An 18,073-nucleotide genomic window follows, 5' to 3' on the forward strand; every position below is an offset into this window, starting at 1 on the left:
TATTATTTTATTTATTGTGACAATTATCCCCCTATAACTCGCCCACAGGAACCATATTACTGCAGCTTTCGTATATTTTTTTTAACGATCAGTAGATTTAGGCCTAAAATAACGCCCTCTATAGCTTCATTTCAATTCCTCCTGTTAATGGTTCCTGCACCGCTGTGTGTGCATGGCAAAAGCAGACTCATTCTGAAGCAACCTCCTTGAACAATTTGCTGTTCCTGTACGAAAACATGCAGTCTAGACGATTATGATGTGTAGGTTACTATAGACAGGAAAGATACAAACGGGATTAATTGACGAAGAGAGTGTTGGTTGGAGGTCAAGATTGAAGAAAGAATAAACATGGGGTACAAAGACAACAAATGGAAGATGCAGTTGTGTCATTTTCATCCCAAGTGTTTATTCTTTCTTCAAGTCTTTTTACAAATGTAGCTAGACTTGGAAAAGTTGTCCCATTCTTTTCTGTCCTGTCCTTATCCATTTCATATTGTATAAAGAACTTTTCACGTGCCTCCACCCCCCCCCCCTAAAAAAAATACAATTTGTGTTTAAAGAATTTAAAAAATAAAAAATATACAATCATACCTGGCCTTCTTTCATTTTATTAAAATGAAGCCAGACGTTGCAGCATGCCTTTCTAAGACAGATTTCAGAAAAAAAGGAAGTGTTGCAATGTTTCGTCACATTTTAATAGAGAAGGTCGTGCATATTAGTAATCGGATTTTCACGGACACTTGAGAAATTTAGCCAGTGAGTACCATAAGGGCAGCCGACACTCGGGAACTAGGCTCGTTGGCGGCTAAAATGGCCTTTGCTGATGCCACCATTGTTACTCTGAAGGGGTAAAAAACGGGGTGAACAAGGGGCTTGTGACCCAAATATGTCTCATAAACATGCTTCTGCATTCTACCAACACTAACCAAAACAACCCTAATGAAGAATCCCTTGCATGCAAATAGATAGGGATGATTACACAAAAGTTTCACCAGCGTGTTCTTAAACTATATACCAGAAGTAAAATGGCATTTTATAAAACCATCCTATATGTTAAATATTTTTTGCTGAGTTAAATGTTGTCAGCCTAGTTGAAAATATTGTGTGAAATTTTTACTTCTGGCATTTAAATTTGCCATGAAATGTTTTCTTAAATAGTATGACCAATAAACAATGCACACTTGGGTCGGACAGAGCCGTATATTCTGGGGCCTCACTCGGCCAGGTGTAGCTGGCAGCAGACAAAGATGGGGCCATGTTGGACAAGCGCCCAGCTAGTTTTTTTCTGGGCTTTGGACTTTCACGACTGGCCTAGGTCTAGATGGGTCTCCCATATTTGCCGTGCGCAGTTTCTATCAAAACACTTCACAGTTATTGCAAAGTAGTATTACTTTGGTTTTTATTGAGACATGCTCACTGAACAGTTCAAGGATACTTTAACAAATTTCCTATGTCATAATCTAATGTAATTGATGATAGACAGTCACGAGGGATATAGTAGTAAGTGTGATGCTGCAGATAAGTCTTGTTTGAGGGATTAGGTAGTCCATCGCATGTATGAACTTGCGAGCGTTCTAATACTTGTTGAGCAGCAGCCGAACACAAGGAGTTGGGCGAGGTTATTCTCTTCGAAACCGGGCACTCCACAGGTGTTGAGTTATGGTAGTTGTGGTCACATTTGGAAACTCGAAATGGGCCAGTATTGTCAGGCACAAAATATTGAAGGGCGAAGTAGGCCATAATGTTCAATTTTCCAGATAAACGCTGCCACAATATTGCAACTGCTACTATACAGCATTAGCTGTGCTTGCCGAGTGTTCCTCAAATTCTTTTACCTACATATGCTCATGCATTTACCAGATGTTCCATGATACTCGTCGAATTTGCTTGGAAAGTACTTGGAGAATTTCCGAACTTGAGCTAAAAAACACTGCTCCTTAGTGAAAAGAGTTAAAAAATCTTTTTTTTTTTAAATCATGTTTTTGAAGATTTGCAGGCATTTTTCATGTTTTAAATATTGCTATGAAAATGGAGTAAATTAGGTCTGAATTATTTTTTCTGTTGCATAGACTATCACAATAACTTTTTATGCAATCTCAGTTTTTTTTTTTTTTTGCCGTGTAGATGTACAACAGAGTTTTCCAATGAAAGGTATAAATATGTTAAATGTGGTTAAAGTATTTTTATATGCCTCCAACATTCCCTTTGAGAATTCGCATTGGAAACTTGCAAATTACCCTGGAGTATTCATTTACACCTTGTTGGGTTTCAAAAACCTTCTGGTTTCCTGAAATGTTTTTTCAGATTTCAATATTTTAATTTGTCTGAATCCTGCCCATAATTTCTTACGATGAAATCTTTAATAGTGTACCATACTAATTAAGCTCTATAAAAACTGAGTATGTATTTGTAATCAGAATGTAAAGCCAGATGTGCTAGGTAAATTGCACTCCAGTCAGATCATTAATAAAAAGAGCTCTAGAAGCGGTGTTCTCCCTTGATGATTTAGCCCATCCTTAATTTTAGAACTATCCAATTATCTTGAAGGTGGTTTGAGGAAGCAGTCATTTTCAACACCTGCTCTCTAGGTCGAAGTTAATTTTGCGCACAGCAAGTTGCTACAATTCTGACAGCATTTGTTCGCATTTCCTCCAGAATGTGAAACGGACGAATTTCGTTGCGGGGATGGAAAATGCATTGACGGGAATAGGCGATGTGATGGCAGGACAGACTGCACAGATCACTCGGATGAAACCGACTGTCGTAAGTGTTCCCCTTGGTCTTTATATTTAAGCCAAGTTTTATTGTCCTCGTCAGAGGAACTAGCCTCATTACCTGCATTCTTCCAGCTTGCAAGGACCACGAGTTCCGCTGTGGAGATGGGCGGTGCATCGACGTTCATAGAAAGTGTGATGGAACGGCAGACTGCCGCGATTACTCCGACGAAAGGAATTGCGGTACGGTCCTGGTTAATGTCAATTCTCTATTTAAACACCGTTAAATGAGGCAGCTTTGCTTGCCAATAGCTCTTCATCAAAGGTGCTCAGAATAGTGTTTTGTTAGTTTTTTGTTGCTGCAAGTCCATAAATTGTCTTCATGCACATTCGACTTCCATTTCAAGCGTATGGTCAAACATCCATTGCATGGAAAGAGTGCACTCAGGTTTGTTTGAATGTGTTGTAATTAACCCTCTACAATAATGCCCCACGGGATAAGTGTAATAAATGGATGAATAACATTTAGCAAATTTAAAATCGACGCACAAGAATGAAATTAAATATTTTTGTCGCGTGCGAAAAGTGGATTTTGAGTTTGAAGTGAATTCAAAGGGAATGGTGGTTTTGGCTGAATATTTTCAAATAAAATAATGAATAGTCTTTCTAAGCCTTTTAATACTGTCGCGCCATTTAAACGAAAAACCAGCCAAACTTGGGAAGGTTGTTCCAAAGCTTCCACTTGTCCACTTAAAAGGTAATTTTAATCTAACTATATTTATGGACTGTGACCTCGGAGTGTGCAATGCCTTGAGATGGCAAGGAAACAACGATTTTTATATAAAATTAAACCTATAAAGATGCACAGCTGTACGGATTTGCAAATCTTGCTATATGCAATTATTCTTTCTTCAATCTCTAATTTCAATCACCAATGCAATGATAAATGCAGGCTGTCAGGGTACCTCTGCCTAATGTACTCCCACATAATGCCCAGTTTAATTAAAAATTTTACTGCAATGTAAATGTCAACACTCACAAGGTTTCCTTTTCTTTTTAAATGCACCAGGAACGTGTGTGCGCCATCCCGCTTTGAAAGTGTGCTTTTCTCACATGCACGCAATTGTGACATTCACTTTTCCAAATGTTGATTGCGGCGGGTTACCGCATTGAGTGCGCTTTTTACAGAGTATGGGTGCAGCGTGCAGGAGTAACACCCGTGAGGTTTGCTTTCACCGGTATTGCTTCCTTGCAGTGCACCCATGCTCGGTAAGAAGCTCGCTCAATAGGGCTAACCCGTCGCAACCAGCACTTCCCAAAATTTGAATGTCGCACTTCATTCCTAAGCGAATGTCAAATAGCCTATTATTCGAAACTACTGTTCAAGATTTCGAATATTTGCAAAGCACTAATGTTTTTCTTCTGACTCGTTACATATGTTGAATGAAAAATCGTTCTTACATTGTGAACTAAAAAAATCCAGAGCTTTCAAAAGAGCTGGAAAAGGTGAACAAGTGTTGTTTGTATGATAAGGAGCCTTTTGAAGTGAGGAAATTTTTTTAGTTAATTGCTGGTCTGTGAAAGGGCAGCAATAGTATGGAATGCAACATATTTAGCATAATAAAGAGATTGACAGCTTTTTACGTTTTGTTTTCTTAGTATAAACATCCTGTGCTCCAAACTTGTACATACTGTGGTAGATGGTACTGTTCCAGGGCACAGTCTTAGGTGGTGACATAGTAGACTTAATATAATAATCTATAGAAAAAGGTTCATGCATTCCGACCGCTTCAGAACGGCAGGGCATAGATGCGGACATCAGTGATCCAGAGGGTGGTCCCATGAGCCCATATTGCAGGCAACGCCTTAACATAGACAAAGCAGCAAAACATTGCCTGTAACTTGTGTACTACCTAGTTCTTTTCTAGCTTACATTACGGAACACCAGCATTGTATATTGTGTAAAAATGAAGTTTACATGCACCTGAACAACTTCAACTTGTCGCATAAAAACGAACACGCTTAACCTATCGTCTGTTTTCTTTCTCTGCTCTTTTGTCGCTCTTTCTCATTTTTTTTTCCCTCTGGACCAGCGGTGCCAGCACCTATGATTTGCCACGTTTGTCAGTGCTTTGTCCGTGTAGCGTGCGAAGGGCTGCACTATCCACACAAACAGTGTCGCACAATGTGCGTCTTAGTTTCCCAGCTGAGGTCATTCCTTTTGTATACTGCAGAATGCAAGGACAACGAGTTCCGTTGCTCCGATGGAACTTGCATTGACAAGGCTCGGCGGTGTGATCGAACACCAGACTGCAGAGACCGCTCCGACGAGCATGGCTGTCCTGGTGAGAGCTGCCTGACGTGATTTGCATCACCTTTGCGGTTGGGTGCTTGCGGTTGCACTAACCCGAGGATTGCTGGGCTCTGGTTTGTTGGTGGACTCGAGATTACATTTATTGAGCAGTGCTCGAAAAGGATTAGATGGCAAACTTTCACTCGTGTACTTTAACCATTTTGTACAAAGAAACTTGAGGAAAATTCAAGACACCCTGGAACATAATTTGTACACCATGGTGGAATACTGTAAGAGACTTAAATTTTGCAAAAACCTAGTTTTCTCAAATTTCGCGATTTTAAAAATATTGAAAAAATTATTATTCAAATATATCGCCCTATGGTGATGAATATGTAGCCTGTCACTCAAAATTTCTAAATTTTGTGGCTGTGAATTGTTCCAGAAACCCTCACTTCGCTAAATTCGCAAAATACAGAGTATGCAAAATGAGGTCATTTGTAGTATAAACAAAGATTTTCTAAAATAGGCGCTCTTGAGTGAGAGTTTGCAGAAATTTCCAACTTCTGTTGTATTGCAATTAGGTAGTTGATAGTATAGGAACCAAGTTCTCTTTTAGGTCTGCATGAATGTAGTAAAGGCAGTCTTGTGACAGCCCTGTATGTAGTCTGCATGTCGGCTTACACATGCTGCTGTCTGTTTACTGAAGCTTCAAGGAACCCCGAGCTGCAGCAATGGCCAGCAAGACGAGATGAACCAGTGTCCCAGAACAGCAAACATTTTCAAACTGGAGACGTCCTATTAGCTACCACTTTCGATTTTTCAAAATGCTGTCATTCTTATAGTTGGTGCCATCTGAACCACTTATTTCTAGGGCTTTTTTAAAATTATTTGGTCATCATTCCTGGTCGCTGATAGTCACACTGGGTAATGCTTTCCCATTTCTAATAGTTGTTATGCTATGCAATTACAATTCATTCTGCTGCAACTGGCACAATGAACGCACTCGCGTAATAAACGCACCCCCAAGTCGGCTCTCAAAATTTCGACTTTTTTTTTCACTCGCGTAATAAGCGCACCCCCAACTGGGACGTCAAAATTTTGACCCCCTCCCCCCACGCGCTCGAAATGAGTGAACTTTTCTATCCTGGTGCAGCGAGGTCGCGAATGCATGGGCAGGGTGGGCGAACAAAACGCCTTGCCTTGCAAAAGGCGTTAAAACAATTCGCAAAGATCCAAAGAAACCAAAAAACAACATAAAGAAGAGTTTTTTTTTTTTTTTTGCACGGCGCAGTCTGGACTTTGGGTTCGCGCGCCGCCGCGCTCAAGTAGGTAAGAAAGAGAAGCGGAGAAGCGCTCTAAGCGAACGAAACAGCTTGCGAAAGGCGGCAAAAAGAATAAAAAACAAAAAAACAAAAAAAAAACCACGGAACTGAGAAAAAAACAAGAGAAAAAGAGGAGCTTTTTTCTTTTTGCACAGCGCAGTTTGGTTACCGGGGTCGTGCGTCGGGCGCAAGGAGATAAGATAAGCGGAGCCCTCTCCTAAGCAACGCCTAAGCAAACAAAACAGCTTGCGAAAGGCGGCAAAAAAACAAAAAACCAAAAAACTAAGAAAAAAAAATTTTTTTTTTTTTTTGCACAGCTTAGTTACGGGGGCGCCGCGCGCGCAAAGAGATAAGAGGTGACTTCGATTTTGCAGGATAAAAGGTCCCTCATTATGCGAGTAAATACTGACGCAAAAAATTTTACTTCGCCTAATGAACGCCCCCCCCCCCCCCCCCCCCCCCCCCAACTTTGCATCGATTTTTCGGAAAAAAAAAAAGTGCGTTCGTTCTGCGAGTAAATACGTGGTGGGCTCAGCGCAGGTATGTCTTCAATTCTGACTCTGCAATGTTCTAATGTCTGACATTACATGTACGTGGGGGAACATGCTAGCATTGAGTTTCACCAGCAGTTGTGTCTAGCTAGCCGCCGTTGCTTAAATTCTTTATCTGGTCATAGGTGGGTTAAATTCTTTATTTGGTCATAGATGGGTTGTAAAATGCCACAAAAAATGATTGAAGGTTCTTCATTCTATTTTGGATAGATTTTTGGTCCACGAAATATGTTAGGGTGATTCTAAGCCAAAGGAATGAACTGGAGGAGCTTTTCAGTTTCCAGTATGCTCAAGGCAGATCGAGACAGTTTATAGTAAACCAGCTTTTTATCTCTTAATTTTGCTAACGCATATATTTAAAGCTCGCTGTAAACTCTAAACTAATTTAAAAATAACTTTTTGTCATTTTGTTAAGTTGTTTTATTGACAGGGCAGCTAAATCTGTTATCACTGCTCATGCTTCTGTAGCAGTCATTGCTTATTTTTAGCTGGGGTATGAGAGTTAAAACGGATTTCATTACAATAAAAGAATCTCTCGGCAGTGTGACAACACACGTCCGCTCGTTTTGAGGGAGCATTTTTCCGGATGGACGTCCGCATTGCAGAGAAGTGGTAGGACAAAGGTACATCACTCCAATTGACTTTGTTCTGGTCCCCGGTCAACGCAGAGTGCCAATGTGGAGATTTTAAAATAAGAAATATATAGAAAATATCTATACCCTGCAAAAAAAAAAAAGCTAAACTTTTTTTTTTTTAAGGTTTAGAAGTGTATTTATTGTTGCAAAAGCGTACATAATTTTACAGCTGCCAATTCACTAAGAGCGTGTTTTCCGATGCAGACTACATACATGTGCTGGCTTTCACCAGTTACTTTCCACTTGGTTTTACCAGTGCCTGTTAGGATTGGTATAACATGCGAATCAAGTGTGCCCCTAACCTGCCCTGTAACGAGCTTGCCTCACACGCATGTCTTGGGTGAGCTGTGGTTAGCACCTGCATGTCTCCCCAGTTCCAGGTTGCACTGCTGCACAGTTCAAGTGTGGTGATGGACGCTGTATTGACATTAGGAGAAAGTGTGACGATAGGGTAGACTGCTCGGACTTCTCTGACGAAGCTAACTGTGGTACGTACTAACTGGAAAATGACTTTACTTTGCACGCTGGGAAATAGCAAGCTTGGGGTCATGCTTGTTTAGCTGACGTTGGGTGCTTAAACTTGGGCCCAAGGGTCGCACGTGGCCACTGAAGATGGTTTGGCACTTGGCCTCATTCACACTTGGCTATCCAACTGTCGTAATACTCGAATTAGCGTAGGTACCGATAAGGTGTGCAAATTAATTGAATATATTTTGAATCACCTCTTTTGTCTTGACATATGCATGTAGAGCATTTACAGTTTCACATGAAGATGGTTAATCTGAAGATAAACCAAATATGAGGAGAATTGGTATATACTGGTTTCCTGTATCTTTGGATGTTTATGATCTTTCAGCAGCATTGTTCTATCGAATGAAAATTGCTAACTCAAAGATGAGTACTGTCTGGGTAACTTTAACTCAACATTGTAAATCCTGCTACAGTCAACTCTCAATTGAGCGAACTTCAAGGGACCCAAGCAAATGGTTCACTAAACTGAAAATTCACTGAACTGAATATATTCGCTAGAATATGGAACAGCATAGGGCACAGCCTACATAGTCAAAAGTGTGAAATGCAATTTATGGGAGTCTCATACATCGGTATATACAAAGTGTATAAGTTACGTTGCTGCCTTTCGCATTTTGAAAAAAAAAATATATAATTTTCACTTGCACTGGTGCTCTTAAAGTCCTTGAAGTAACAAAGCTGTCCAGAGTTTTTTTGCACTTCCTATGGCACAGCCTATTGTTTTGACGAAGCCATACCGAAACTGCATCGTCCACTGGCTTGAAATATCCCCTGCAGAGTCGTTTCCTGTTGGGATTGAATGCAGTTTCTCCTTCAAGCTTAGACTTTTGCTTCACTGTCGTTGACAACGTCAATGGTGAATCCCATAACCCTTCGCAACGTCCACTCGCCTGTGACCGTTGTCCAGACACTGAAGGATTTTTAACTTGTCTGATAGAGAACTGCTTCCGTTTCGTCGTACTTGCTACGAAAGTGGGCGCACAAACTGCCGTCCTGCCGTTTTTACTCAAAACTAAGATGGCCGAACGGAACCGATGACAAAGAAAAGACAGATACACCATGTGGTTCATTTTTGTCTACCACATCACCGCTTTGCCTCGGCGGGACTGTAAACGCCAGTGATGACACGCCGCCGCTGTAGAGGCGGCAGCGGCGGTACGGCGGGCATCGGCTTCACCAGCACTGCAGAGCACAAAACTTCTTTGAACCGATTGCAAAAATAATCCTGGGTCCGCCGACCAAGTTCGTTGAACTGAAATATTTGCTATTCCGAAATTCGTTAGTTTGTTTATTTGAAACAGTTTTGCATAGAATGGATAGCAAAAACTGCCAGGCTGTTTTCTTGCCCAAGTGAAACAAGGTTCCCGGTTTGCCATTTTTTCAAATATTACTTTATTGTTCTGCAATGTGGAAGGTTTGTCGCAAAACAGTTTTTTTTTTTTTAGGGGTCCTCATAGCTTCTCTATTCCAGTGTGACCCTCAGGGCCGAAGTTAGTCCACCCTTAGTGTGCATTTTCACATTTAGGACATTTTGTTGTGGCTCCTTGGGTCTTAAGGTTCTACATTTTGTTCTTGCGGGTTGTTTTGTTTGCATTTGATGCTGCTTCGTTGACTAGGGTCACCCACTTTTGCCATCCTACTTTTAACTGTGAATGTACTTAGTTTTTTTTTTTACCAAAAACCACAAAAAGTTGAGTGATATATCTTATATTTTTAGGCGATACCATATATTTTTCCCATTTGTTTTTTTATTTGCATGCCAATTGCATGCCTCAAAGCAAGGTTAAAGCAGAAACGTTAATAAAATATAACTGACATATTCATGAAAGACTCCAAAAAGTGGGGCGACCGGCATAATACTACTGGCATGAGAACTATTTTTTACATTTGTTACCCTTGCAGTGAATGAAACTTCTACATGTTTAGTATATTAAACTGATGTGCAAGGCACTCTATATTTTGATCAGTGTTTACGACATATTTTGGTTTGTTTAATTCAGACATTTGTTGTTTAGAAAACAGTCTAGTCAACAAATGTATAGAGATGTCTAATTTATGAATTGCTCATATCTGGAAGGATGAGCTAGTGGCAGACACCTTGCTTAAAAAATCAAAACTTAAACACAAGAAATCTTTTGAACTTGCTTTTTGCACCCGCTTTAAGAATGCCCCAAAACATTTTTCGGGACGAAATTAAAAATTGGGATTCTTTCTCCCAGCTCAATTTGAAATGAAATTGCTCATAGACAAAAAGGCATGTAATAGCCAAATTAGATTGTGGTCCTGGCTCTTTGCATTCTATGTGCCTTTGATTCCGATTGCCCTTGAAATGCCACTGTAACCGGTGTACTATATTGCTGATATACAGGCGACTCTCAATCATTCAGACTCTCTTAATTCGAACTTGCGGATAATTCCATCTAACGCACAGGTCCCATCCTATGCGCCTCTATGGTAGGAAACTCCTGATAATTCAAACTTCGCTTTATTCAAACAAATTTTCGCCCCCCCCCCCCCCCCCCCCCCCCCCTTGAGTTTGAATTAACAAGATTCGACTTACAAGAGTTCCAGATTTTTTGTTGCATGAGAGCTAGAACTTCCATCTAATAGAGCCCTCAAATCGGGAGCGATTTAGTTTGTTAAAAATTGCCATGGTTTTAACTAATGCAAACAGTTCATTTTTGTAGTTTAATGATTATGGCAGGTGGCTTGGGTCAGAAAATAATTGTAGGTGCTGAAGTTGTTGTCTGCAAGCCATGTTTCTGCTTAATTTTTGAATTCTAAAACTAAAATTCACCACGACAACACTACTATCGTACATTTTCAAATATCAGTGGTGACTTGATGACTGTGAGCGGACAGTGAAATGTGTCCCCAGTGCTTATTTAGTTTGGGGTATGCCTCTGCATTGCATGTTTTCTTTCTTTTATCTATCAGTAATTCATTGATCACCTTATTTTTTTCCACAGTCTCTGAAGCTTGTAGGGCAGATGAGTTCAGATGCAAGTCTGGCGAGTGCATTAGGATTTCAGGAAGATGTGACAAACGCCGGGAATGTCCCGACGGAAGCGATGAGGAAGACTGTAAGTCTGCGTCTGCTTGTTTTTATTGAAGTTTGAGAGGCTAATATTGGTTATTGAAGCTGCAAGATGTCTCGAAAAGGACCGTAGTGTGGCCAATATGTGACAGTCACCGTGGGGAATATTGGCACAAGGCATAGTCTTATAACGATTGCTGGATTAATCCAGGCTTGGCACGGTGATGCAAATGACGCGAAAAGTAGTTACAATGATTTCATCTCTTGAAATAGTGTTGGTCATCCTGGCCGTATACTGTTTCGCAGAGCACAGCAGGTGGCACATATATTGGAAGGTGCAGCAATACTGATAACTCATAATTATCAAAAAGCAAAGTAACAACATTAATAGTCCTTAGAAAGTATTGTCTACTTTGACAGGCATAGGAAGAGTGCTGTCAATTTATCTTGAGATTTGGATTGTAATGGGTATATCCACGAGTGTCAATTCAACTTGTGCCATGAGCAGTTGTTGTCGATAAAAACGTTGACGGCATGTCTCTTGAATTATGGAACTAAATGCTCTCCCTTGTCAGTCGTGTGCAAATGTATTGGTGTACAACAAGCACCTCACGATTCAGACCAGGCTTTAAGATGCTTTTGTCCATGTCAAGGGAGACAGGGCTAAGTTTTGAAAGGTTTTTCTCGTTTGTTCAAGGCAAAGCATTGCTTAATCTTTAATGTTGTACTATGCCTCAACCATGGGTCTCCTCTTTTCTCCACAGGGGTACACTTCGAAGTGAAAAAAACAACAAAAACTATAAAATGTTATTTAGCTTGTAACACTTCTGTTTTTCCTTTAGGTTGTACTTCGGAAGAATTCCACTGCAAGAGTGGAGAGTGCATTACGAAACACCTCAGGTGTGATGGTCATTATCACTGTAGAGATGGGTCCGACGAAACAGGCTGCAGTAAGTATCATTGTCCTTTGTTTCAATTCAAAATCAAAAAGTGACAAGGACAAGTGCCTGTCTTGTCTTTGTCCTTTGCACTTTTTTTATTTTCGCTATGTGTTACCGGCTAGCCCAACAGTTAATTTTATTAAGTTTCAACATTCCAGCGGTGTCTAGAATCTGGAATTGTCGGAGAATTTAAATCAACCAAAAAATTGCTCACATTTCAGTGTACATTGTACAAATTATTTTAGCTCTGCTCACAAAAATACCATCGGAGGGAAGTCCGATGTGCCATTTATGGGTTTAGGTGTCTTTTCACGAAATACAAGAGCTGTGCTACTTACGGGCAACCTAGAGAAATAAGGAAGTAAAGGCATGAAGGTGGGCTTCTTGGTATTGTGGTTTACGAGTGGAAGAAAACCAAAGAACGAAGGATCAGAAACAAGGCGTAATTGCCTCCTATATAAGAAAAACCGAGAAAATTGTTGCCTGTCATTGGATATTGTTTAGACTGATTTAAACATAAAAGCAGCTCAATTTAAATCAAATTAAAGTTGCTTTTTCTGCCCTGACTGGTGTACCCATATTTTTTTATTTTGTTGGGAATGTTTCAAAGCTTTTTAGGCCCCTTTATGTGTTTACTTCATGGGCGCATGGATGTGAAATTTATATAAAATATAAATGTGAAATAGTATTCACGTTCAATGAAATGACCACTTCTGCGAGTTTCTAGGTTAAAATCGGGAATTTAGTCCAAAATTTCTTTGAAGAGGCTGTAAGGGCTGTAAGCTAGACATACTCAGGTTTAAGTTTTGCGCTACCTTTTCCTTCTGTATAGAATTGAGAAAATCTTCAACTTGAGACAATCCTGTCTTCTGCCCGTTTCTTAACCCTCTCTTGCATACTGTTTGCTTTCCTGTTGCCTCTTTCTGCTCTTTGACACTGAGTGACTTGACTTGCTTGCATGCTGCAGGAGGCTGCAGCCACAGTGAGTTTGGCTGTGGTGATGGAAAATGTGTGGAGGACTTACTCCGATGCGATGGTTACTATGACTGTGAGGACTTTTCTGACGAGCAGAACTGTGGTACTGACTGAGTTAGCCTCACCAATACTCTCGTTTGCCAAAGTACTACACGAGTTTGCTTTGACACTTTTGCCTTTTCATGCCCCTCTTCTCTGCAATTTTTTCATCTATGCAGTAGTTGCTTAATTAACGGTTACAAACATATTCTTTACTGTCTGCATGCACACAAGATGTATCTAAATGGCACTGCATGGTCTGCACGCTGAGTCCATGGCATTTCTAAAAAGACCTTAGCCCTTTAGCAATGGAAAACATAAACATGCTAGCTTAAAACATTGGTGACGATTATTAAGCTTTAATACGAAACATATTTATGCAATGCTGTTTTGTTGCAAATGTCAATATGGAATGTTGTAGAAGACTTCAAACCTTGACAAGTATATTGGTCCTCGTGGTTTAGCTTAATGCTTCTGCAATTTTATGAACCTGTTGTTCACCCGTAAAACAGATTCCTGCGAGATATCGGCACATTCTGACTTTCCGCCATGGAATATGGTTCTGTACAATCTTTAGAATATTTTATACTGGGTTTGGCATGTTTTGATTGCTCTTGCTTAAAGGGCTGAGCTTTGGGGCATTAGATTTTTTTTTGGCTGCATAAGTAAATTGGTGCATGCTATACAGGATATTTCCCTGACTGAGAATAGTTTGAAGAAAAAGGCACAATAGAAATTATCTCTTTGGGAGAGCATTGTGAACTGGGGTGGACATCAGGGTATAAATAAGCAATCAAATTACCTAAAATTTGCTAATCAGCTTTAAAAACTTGTCGTGTCTCACACATTCTAATTAGTAGAGATTTGTTGTCTTCCATCCAAATTTGCTGCAACTGTTGTGAGAAGTCTGAAAACTAAATAGTTCTCCACACTATTCAATGGCAAAATGAGGCTATCTAGAAATTGTAGTACCTAAACTAGGGGGGAAAAAAGCGCCAAAAGCTGTGCACCTAGGGAGACGTCAGTGTAATGCACCTTTTTTATGACCATGTGACCCTGTTGTTTGCGATGACTCGCTCCCGCTACTGTGGCCGATGTCGCTCCTGGGTGCCAGTTCTGGAGCTCTGTTGCATTTAGTTTCAGTATTCTGGTCTCCTCGCAGCTCAAATTTGCCAGAGAATAGTGTAGAATGAGACATGCCCTAGTTGCTGTAATTTAAATGGCTATAGCATAATTTGATGATGGGCAGCATATCTCTAATCGTGATGTGCCAGATAAGGCAGATATATTTAAAACAATAATTACCACAATCTGCAGAGCAAGCACCCACCCAAAATTCTAAGGCAATTTTGAAAAACTGGGGGAAGGGCACTTGTTTTGTCAGAGTGCAGAAATGCAAAGGGGGCACCACCACTTTTCACTGGGGTGCTGGGAGAAGCGGCTAGTGTAGGAGGAGGAGCTTCTGTTAGTTAGGTAAGCTACAAAATCTGGTGGGCACCTGATGTGTCTTTTGCTGTTTCCATACTTTTCAAAAGTAGTAAGTGGACACTTATTATGACATGGTTGCGTACTCCGTGTTTTACGGTAGTAGATTTTAAGTAATCAAATCTCTAGATACTACACATTCATGCCCTGATGTTCACTGTAGCCAGTTTATCGCGAAAGAATGATTCCTTTGTTTCAAGTGTTCTTCGAAAATTCTGTCATGGGAAAATCGTCCTAAATGTCCAGTGCATCCTTCCAACATGGATATTATAATTACTGGCTTTGCATCGTAGCATTGCTAAATTGTTGAACATGGTTGCCACTTCCACAATTTTAACACTTTGTAATAACTTCTTGCATCTCACACTCCAGAAATGTAGGAACCTTCTTTCAGCTTGCGGTAGCTTTACCAGCTAAATGCCTTAACTGGGCAGTCTCTCTGGTCCAACTTCTACACCCAACTTCTGTCTTAGCAGTTTTTGCAAGGCATCTGTTAAAAAAAACCTGTTTCGTGTAATAGCTTGTCCTACATCTCTGCATGCTAACCTTGACTAGTTTCTGTTTTCCTTCACGGTGCTTTCTTTTCACGAGTGTGCTAACGCTGCAATGGCTATCCTACTCTTCCTTCTCTCCCTCCCTCTCTTTCTCTGCCTCCCCTGTGGTGTGTGTGTGGCACCCTGCCACTTGCTTCAGAGTCTCACCTCTGCAGACCTTCTCAATTCCGGTGTCAGTCTGGCCTCTGCATTGACAGGGACGAATTTTGCGACGGCGTTCCCCACTGTCCCGATCGATCCGACGAGCTTGACTGCTGTACGTGCCTCCCGCTGGCAAACTGTTGTGCCTTTAATTTACGAGCACTGTTTTGCGGTCCTGTTCTAGTCATAATAATTTCGAATATTAAATCAAGTAATTAAAAGTTTTTATACTTACAAACGTGTTTATAACCTGAAAAGCATGATTCAGTGGTATTTTGATTTTTTTTTGTGTGTGTGTAAACTGTGTTGCAGTAGAAAATCAGCGAATTGTTAATTTGCCCCCAAATGAAAGTTAAGGACATAATAAATGGTTATTCCTAAGCTATAGAAAAATTAATGGGGCAAGGGAAATTTTCATTCCAAAAGCTACCAATTTAATTTTTAGAATTATGCTATTGTTAACTAGGCATTTTGTAGGTTAATATAGATTTGCAGTTGCACAATACAAAGTGTTGAATTATTTGTTATAATTATAATGCAATTCAATGCAAAGGTGTACGCGAGCTGGACAAGAATGACAAAAATAATCCCTGGAGAAGGACTAGGATTGTGCAAATATTCAAATTTTTGAATGGTAGTTTCAAATAATACACTATTTGAGATTTGATGGGAGATGAGTAGCGATATTACATTTTTCGAAGTGTTAATCGTCAGTGCACTGTGCAGAAGCAACACCCGCGAAAGCGAGTTCCACGGGTGCTACTTCACCGCAGTGCTCCGGTGCTTGGTAAGAAGCGCGCTCAACGAAGCTAACCCACTGCGATCAACACTTCGAAAAATATGAATATTGCAGTTAACCTCGAAGCACATATTGAATAGCAAATTATTCGAAACTAGTACTATTAAAACAATTCAAATATTCACATAATCCTATTAAATATAGAAGCACGACTCTTCTGAACACACATAGGAAGCTCATCATTACTCTGACATGCCATAAAACATGTCTGCTACCATGTTTTATACTTTCCTTGTTTAGGAATAGACTACAGTAGTGTTTGCATACTGTTTTTCGAATGTTATGAAAGAACATTAAGTGACAAGATTGTTTTCAAACATTCTTAATTCATGTTTGTTAATGTAGATTGGGCATCTCATACAAGTGTTTAATCTTGTATTAGAATTGTGTAATAACTATGTTTGTGTAATAACTTAGGCTACATAAAATGAAGTATCTGTCTTAATGAATTTTCTGCAATCAATTTATGAATAGCATTTTTAACTTGCAGTATGGCTCCTTAACTTGCAACTATTCATTGCCTTTCGGCAGTGAAGTTCAACACTGCTAGTTTCCCTTTTGACACTTCAATGACCTCATGTTAGATTATTGGAAGTACAGTACCAGAAGTCTAGAAAGGGTCATGCACCGACTCCTTCACTCCGGAACATAATGTGGAATGTGAGATAAACTTGTTTGTTTCCTATAAAGTTGACTTCAATATTTACAGCAAACTGTTCACTGTTACCAACGGTTGCAGTGCAACTCGTATTTGTTTTCCATTAAGGAAGACACCTTTTGATACTTGGAATTTTGTTCCAAGCATTTTTTACTTGTTAAGGCTTTTTTTTTTACCTTTATTTTCCAGGGACTTGCCAGCTTGACCAGTATGTCTGTGCTAATGCCCAGTGCATTGAGCGATCAAAGCGCTGCGATGGTCGATTTGACTGCACGGATTTCTCGGATGAAGCAGACTGTCGTACGTTGAATTTCCCGCTTGCAGTTGCTTTGCACTCCTGAGACTGCTGTTAACAGTTGACACTTTTCCTTTTTGTGCAGCTCCAGATGCAGGCATCAACATAAGGGTCTATCCAGAGCGCCAGACCATAAAGCAAGGTAGGCTGCATTGCAATTTTCAATTTCTTTTTTTTTTTCTTTTTTTTGACTTAGTGATTTTGGGCATGACATTTCATGGGATAAAGAACACATCACACTGTGACCCTGCTAACTTGTTTTTTCAATTCAGTTGCAAATGTAAACTATAGGGTTTATGAGAGCATCCCACTAAAATGTACATGTGCTACCTTGCATCAACCTTGTGTATCATATGCTAGGAATGGTTTTGCAGCGCTTGAAGTATGTATGTCATGACACTAAGCCATGATTCCACATTTGTTTCCATAGGCATGCAAATGAGTGTTCACTAACAGATTCTAAATCTGCAGGAGCATAGAAGTGGATGCAACTGTAACGTATGAACCCTTGTTCCTGGGAATCAGTGATAGCAAATATATGCAGCACTTTTAGTGTCATCCCTATGCCTTGCAAAGCTCTGGCAAAGTATAGTCCCATCACCGTCCTTCCCTACCTGTGTGCTTATTTCACAATTCTACAAATTTGGTATTCTGCTTACCTCACTCGTGGACTGGAGCTTGAAGCCACGGGCTACTGGTCTCATGTTTCTAATGTGTGATGGGGACTTGCGTTAAACACAGGTCTTCGCAAGGGGAAGCTTATGCGACTTCCCTTGACACTAAGCTTTAGCCTCCAGTTGGAGGTAAGAGGGGGAGCAATGCTTGCATAGGTACACTACGGTAAATATTGTCCAGCTTCCTTATGGTGGGGGGTGCCTTTGCTGTCTCTCGACTGGCTTCCTATTATATAACACAATATTTTCGTTTCAAAGACTATTCCACCAAAAAAGGAACATCTGCTAGTATATCTGTGATCAGCCATACCACTTCCTCTCTTACGTCAGATTTACATATTGTCCAACGGCTTGTCCAGAGTTACACCTCGAGGCTAGCCCGGCTCGTCGCATAGATCCCAAATTGCTGGGTCTAAACTCCTGCCT

At 40.3% G+C, this 18,073-nt stretch overlaps 1 protein-coding gene across 5 annotated transcripts in view; it reads left to right on the plus strand.

Moving 5' to 3' along the window:
* Nucleotides 1-18,073, plus strand: part of LOC8039553 (basement membrane-specific heparan sulfate proteoglycan core protein) — a 430,543-nt gene that overhangs the window by 272,707 nt on the left and 139,763 nt on the right. For 3 of the 5 annotated variants that reach the window (XM_040222261.3, XM_040222262.3, XM_040222263.3), the window contains exons 18-25: nucleotides 2,656-2,763; nucleotides 2,850-2,957; nucleotides 4,949-5,059; nucleotides 7,893-8,006; nucleotides 11,019-11,132; nucleotides 11,929-12,036; nucleotides 16,868-16,978; nucleotides 17,059-17,115. In XM_040222261.3, the coding sequence (XP_040078195.1) occupies nucleotides 2,656-2,763; nucleotides 2,850-2,957; nucleotides 4,949-5,059; nucleotides 7,893-8,006; nucleotides 11,019-11,132; nucleotides 11,929-12,036; nucleotides 16,868-16,978; nucleotides 17,059-17,115 (831 nt within the window). The remainder of the gene's footprint in view (nucleotides 1-2,655; nucleotides 2,764-2,849; nucleotides 2,958-4,948; nucleotides 5,060-7,892; nucleotides 8,007-11,018; nucleotides 11,133-11,928; nucleotides 12,037-16,867; nucleotides 16,979-17,058; nucleotides 17,116-18,073) is intronic. The other 2 variants (XM_040505271.2, XM_040505272.2) reach the window with 1 other exon arrangement.

Source organism: Ixodes scapularis, unplaced genomic scaffold (assembly GCF_016920785.2).
Source record: "Ixodes scapularis isolate PalLabHiFi unplaced genomic scaffold, ASM1692078v2 PGA_scaffold1__304_contigs__length_218370807, whole genome shotgun sequence".
NCBI lineage: Eukaryota > Metazoa > Arthropoda > Arachnida > Ixodida > Ixodidae > Ixodes > Ixodes scapularis.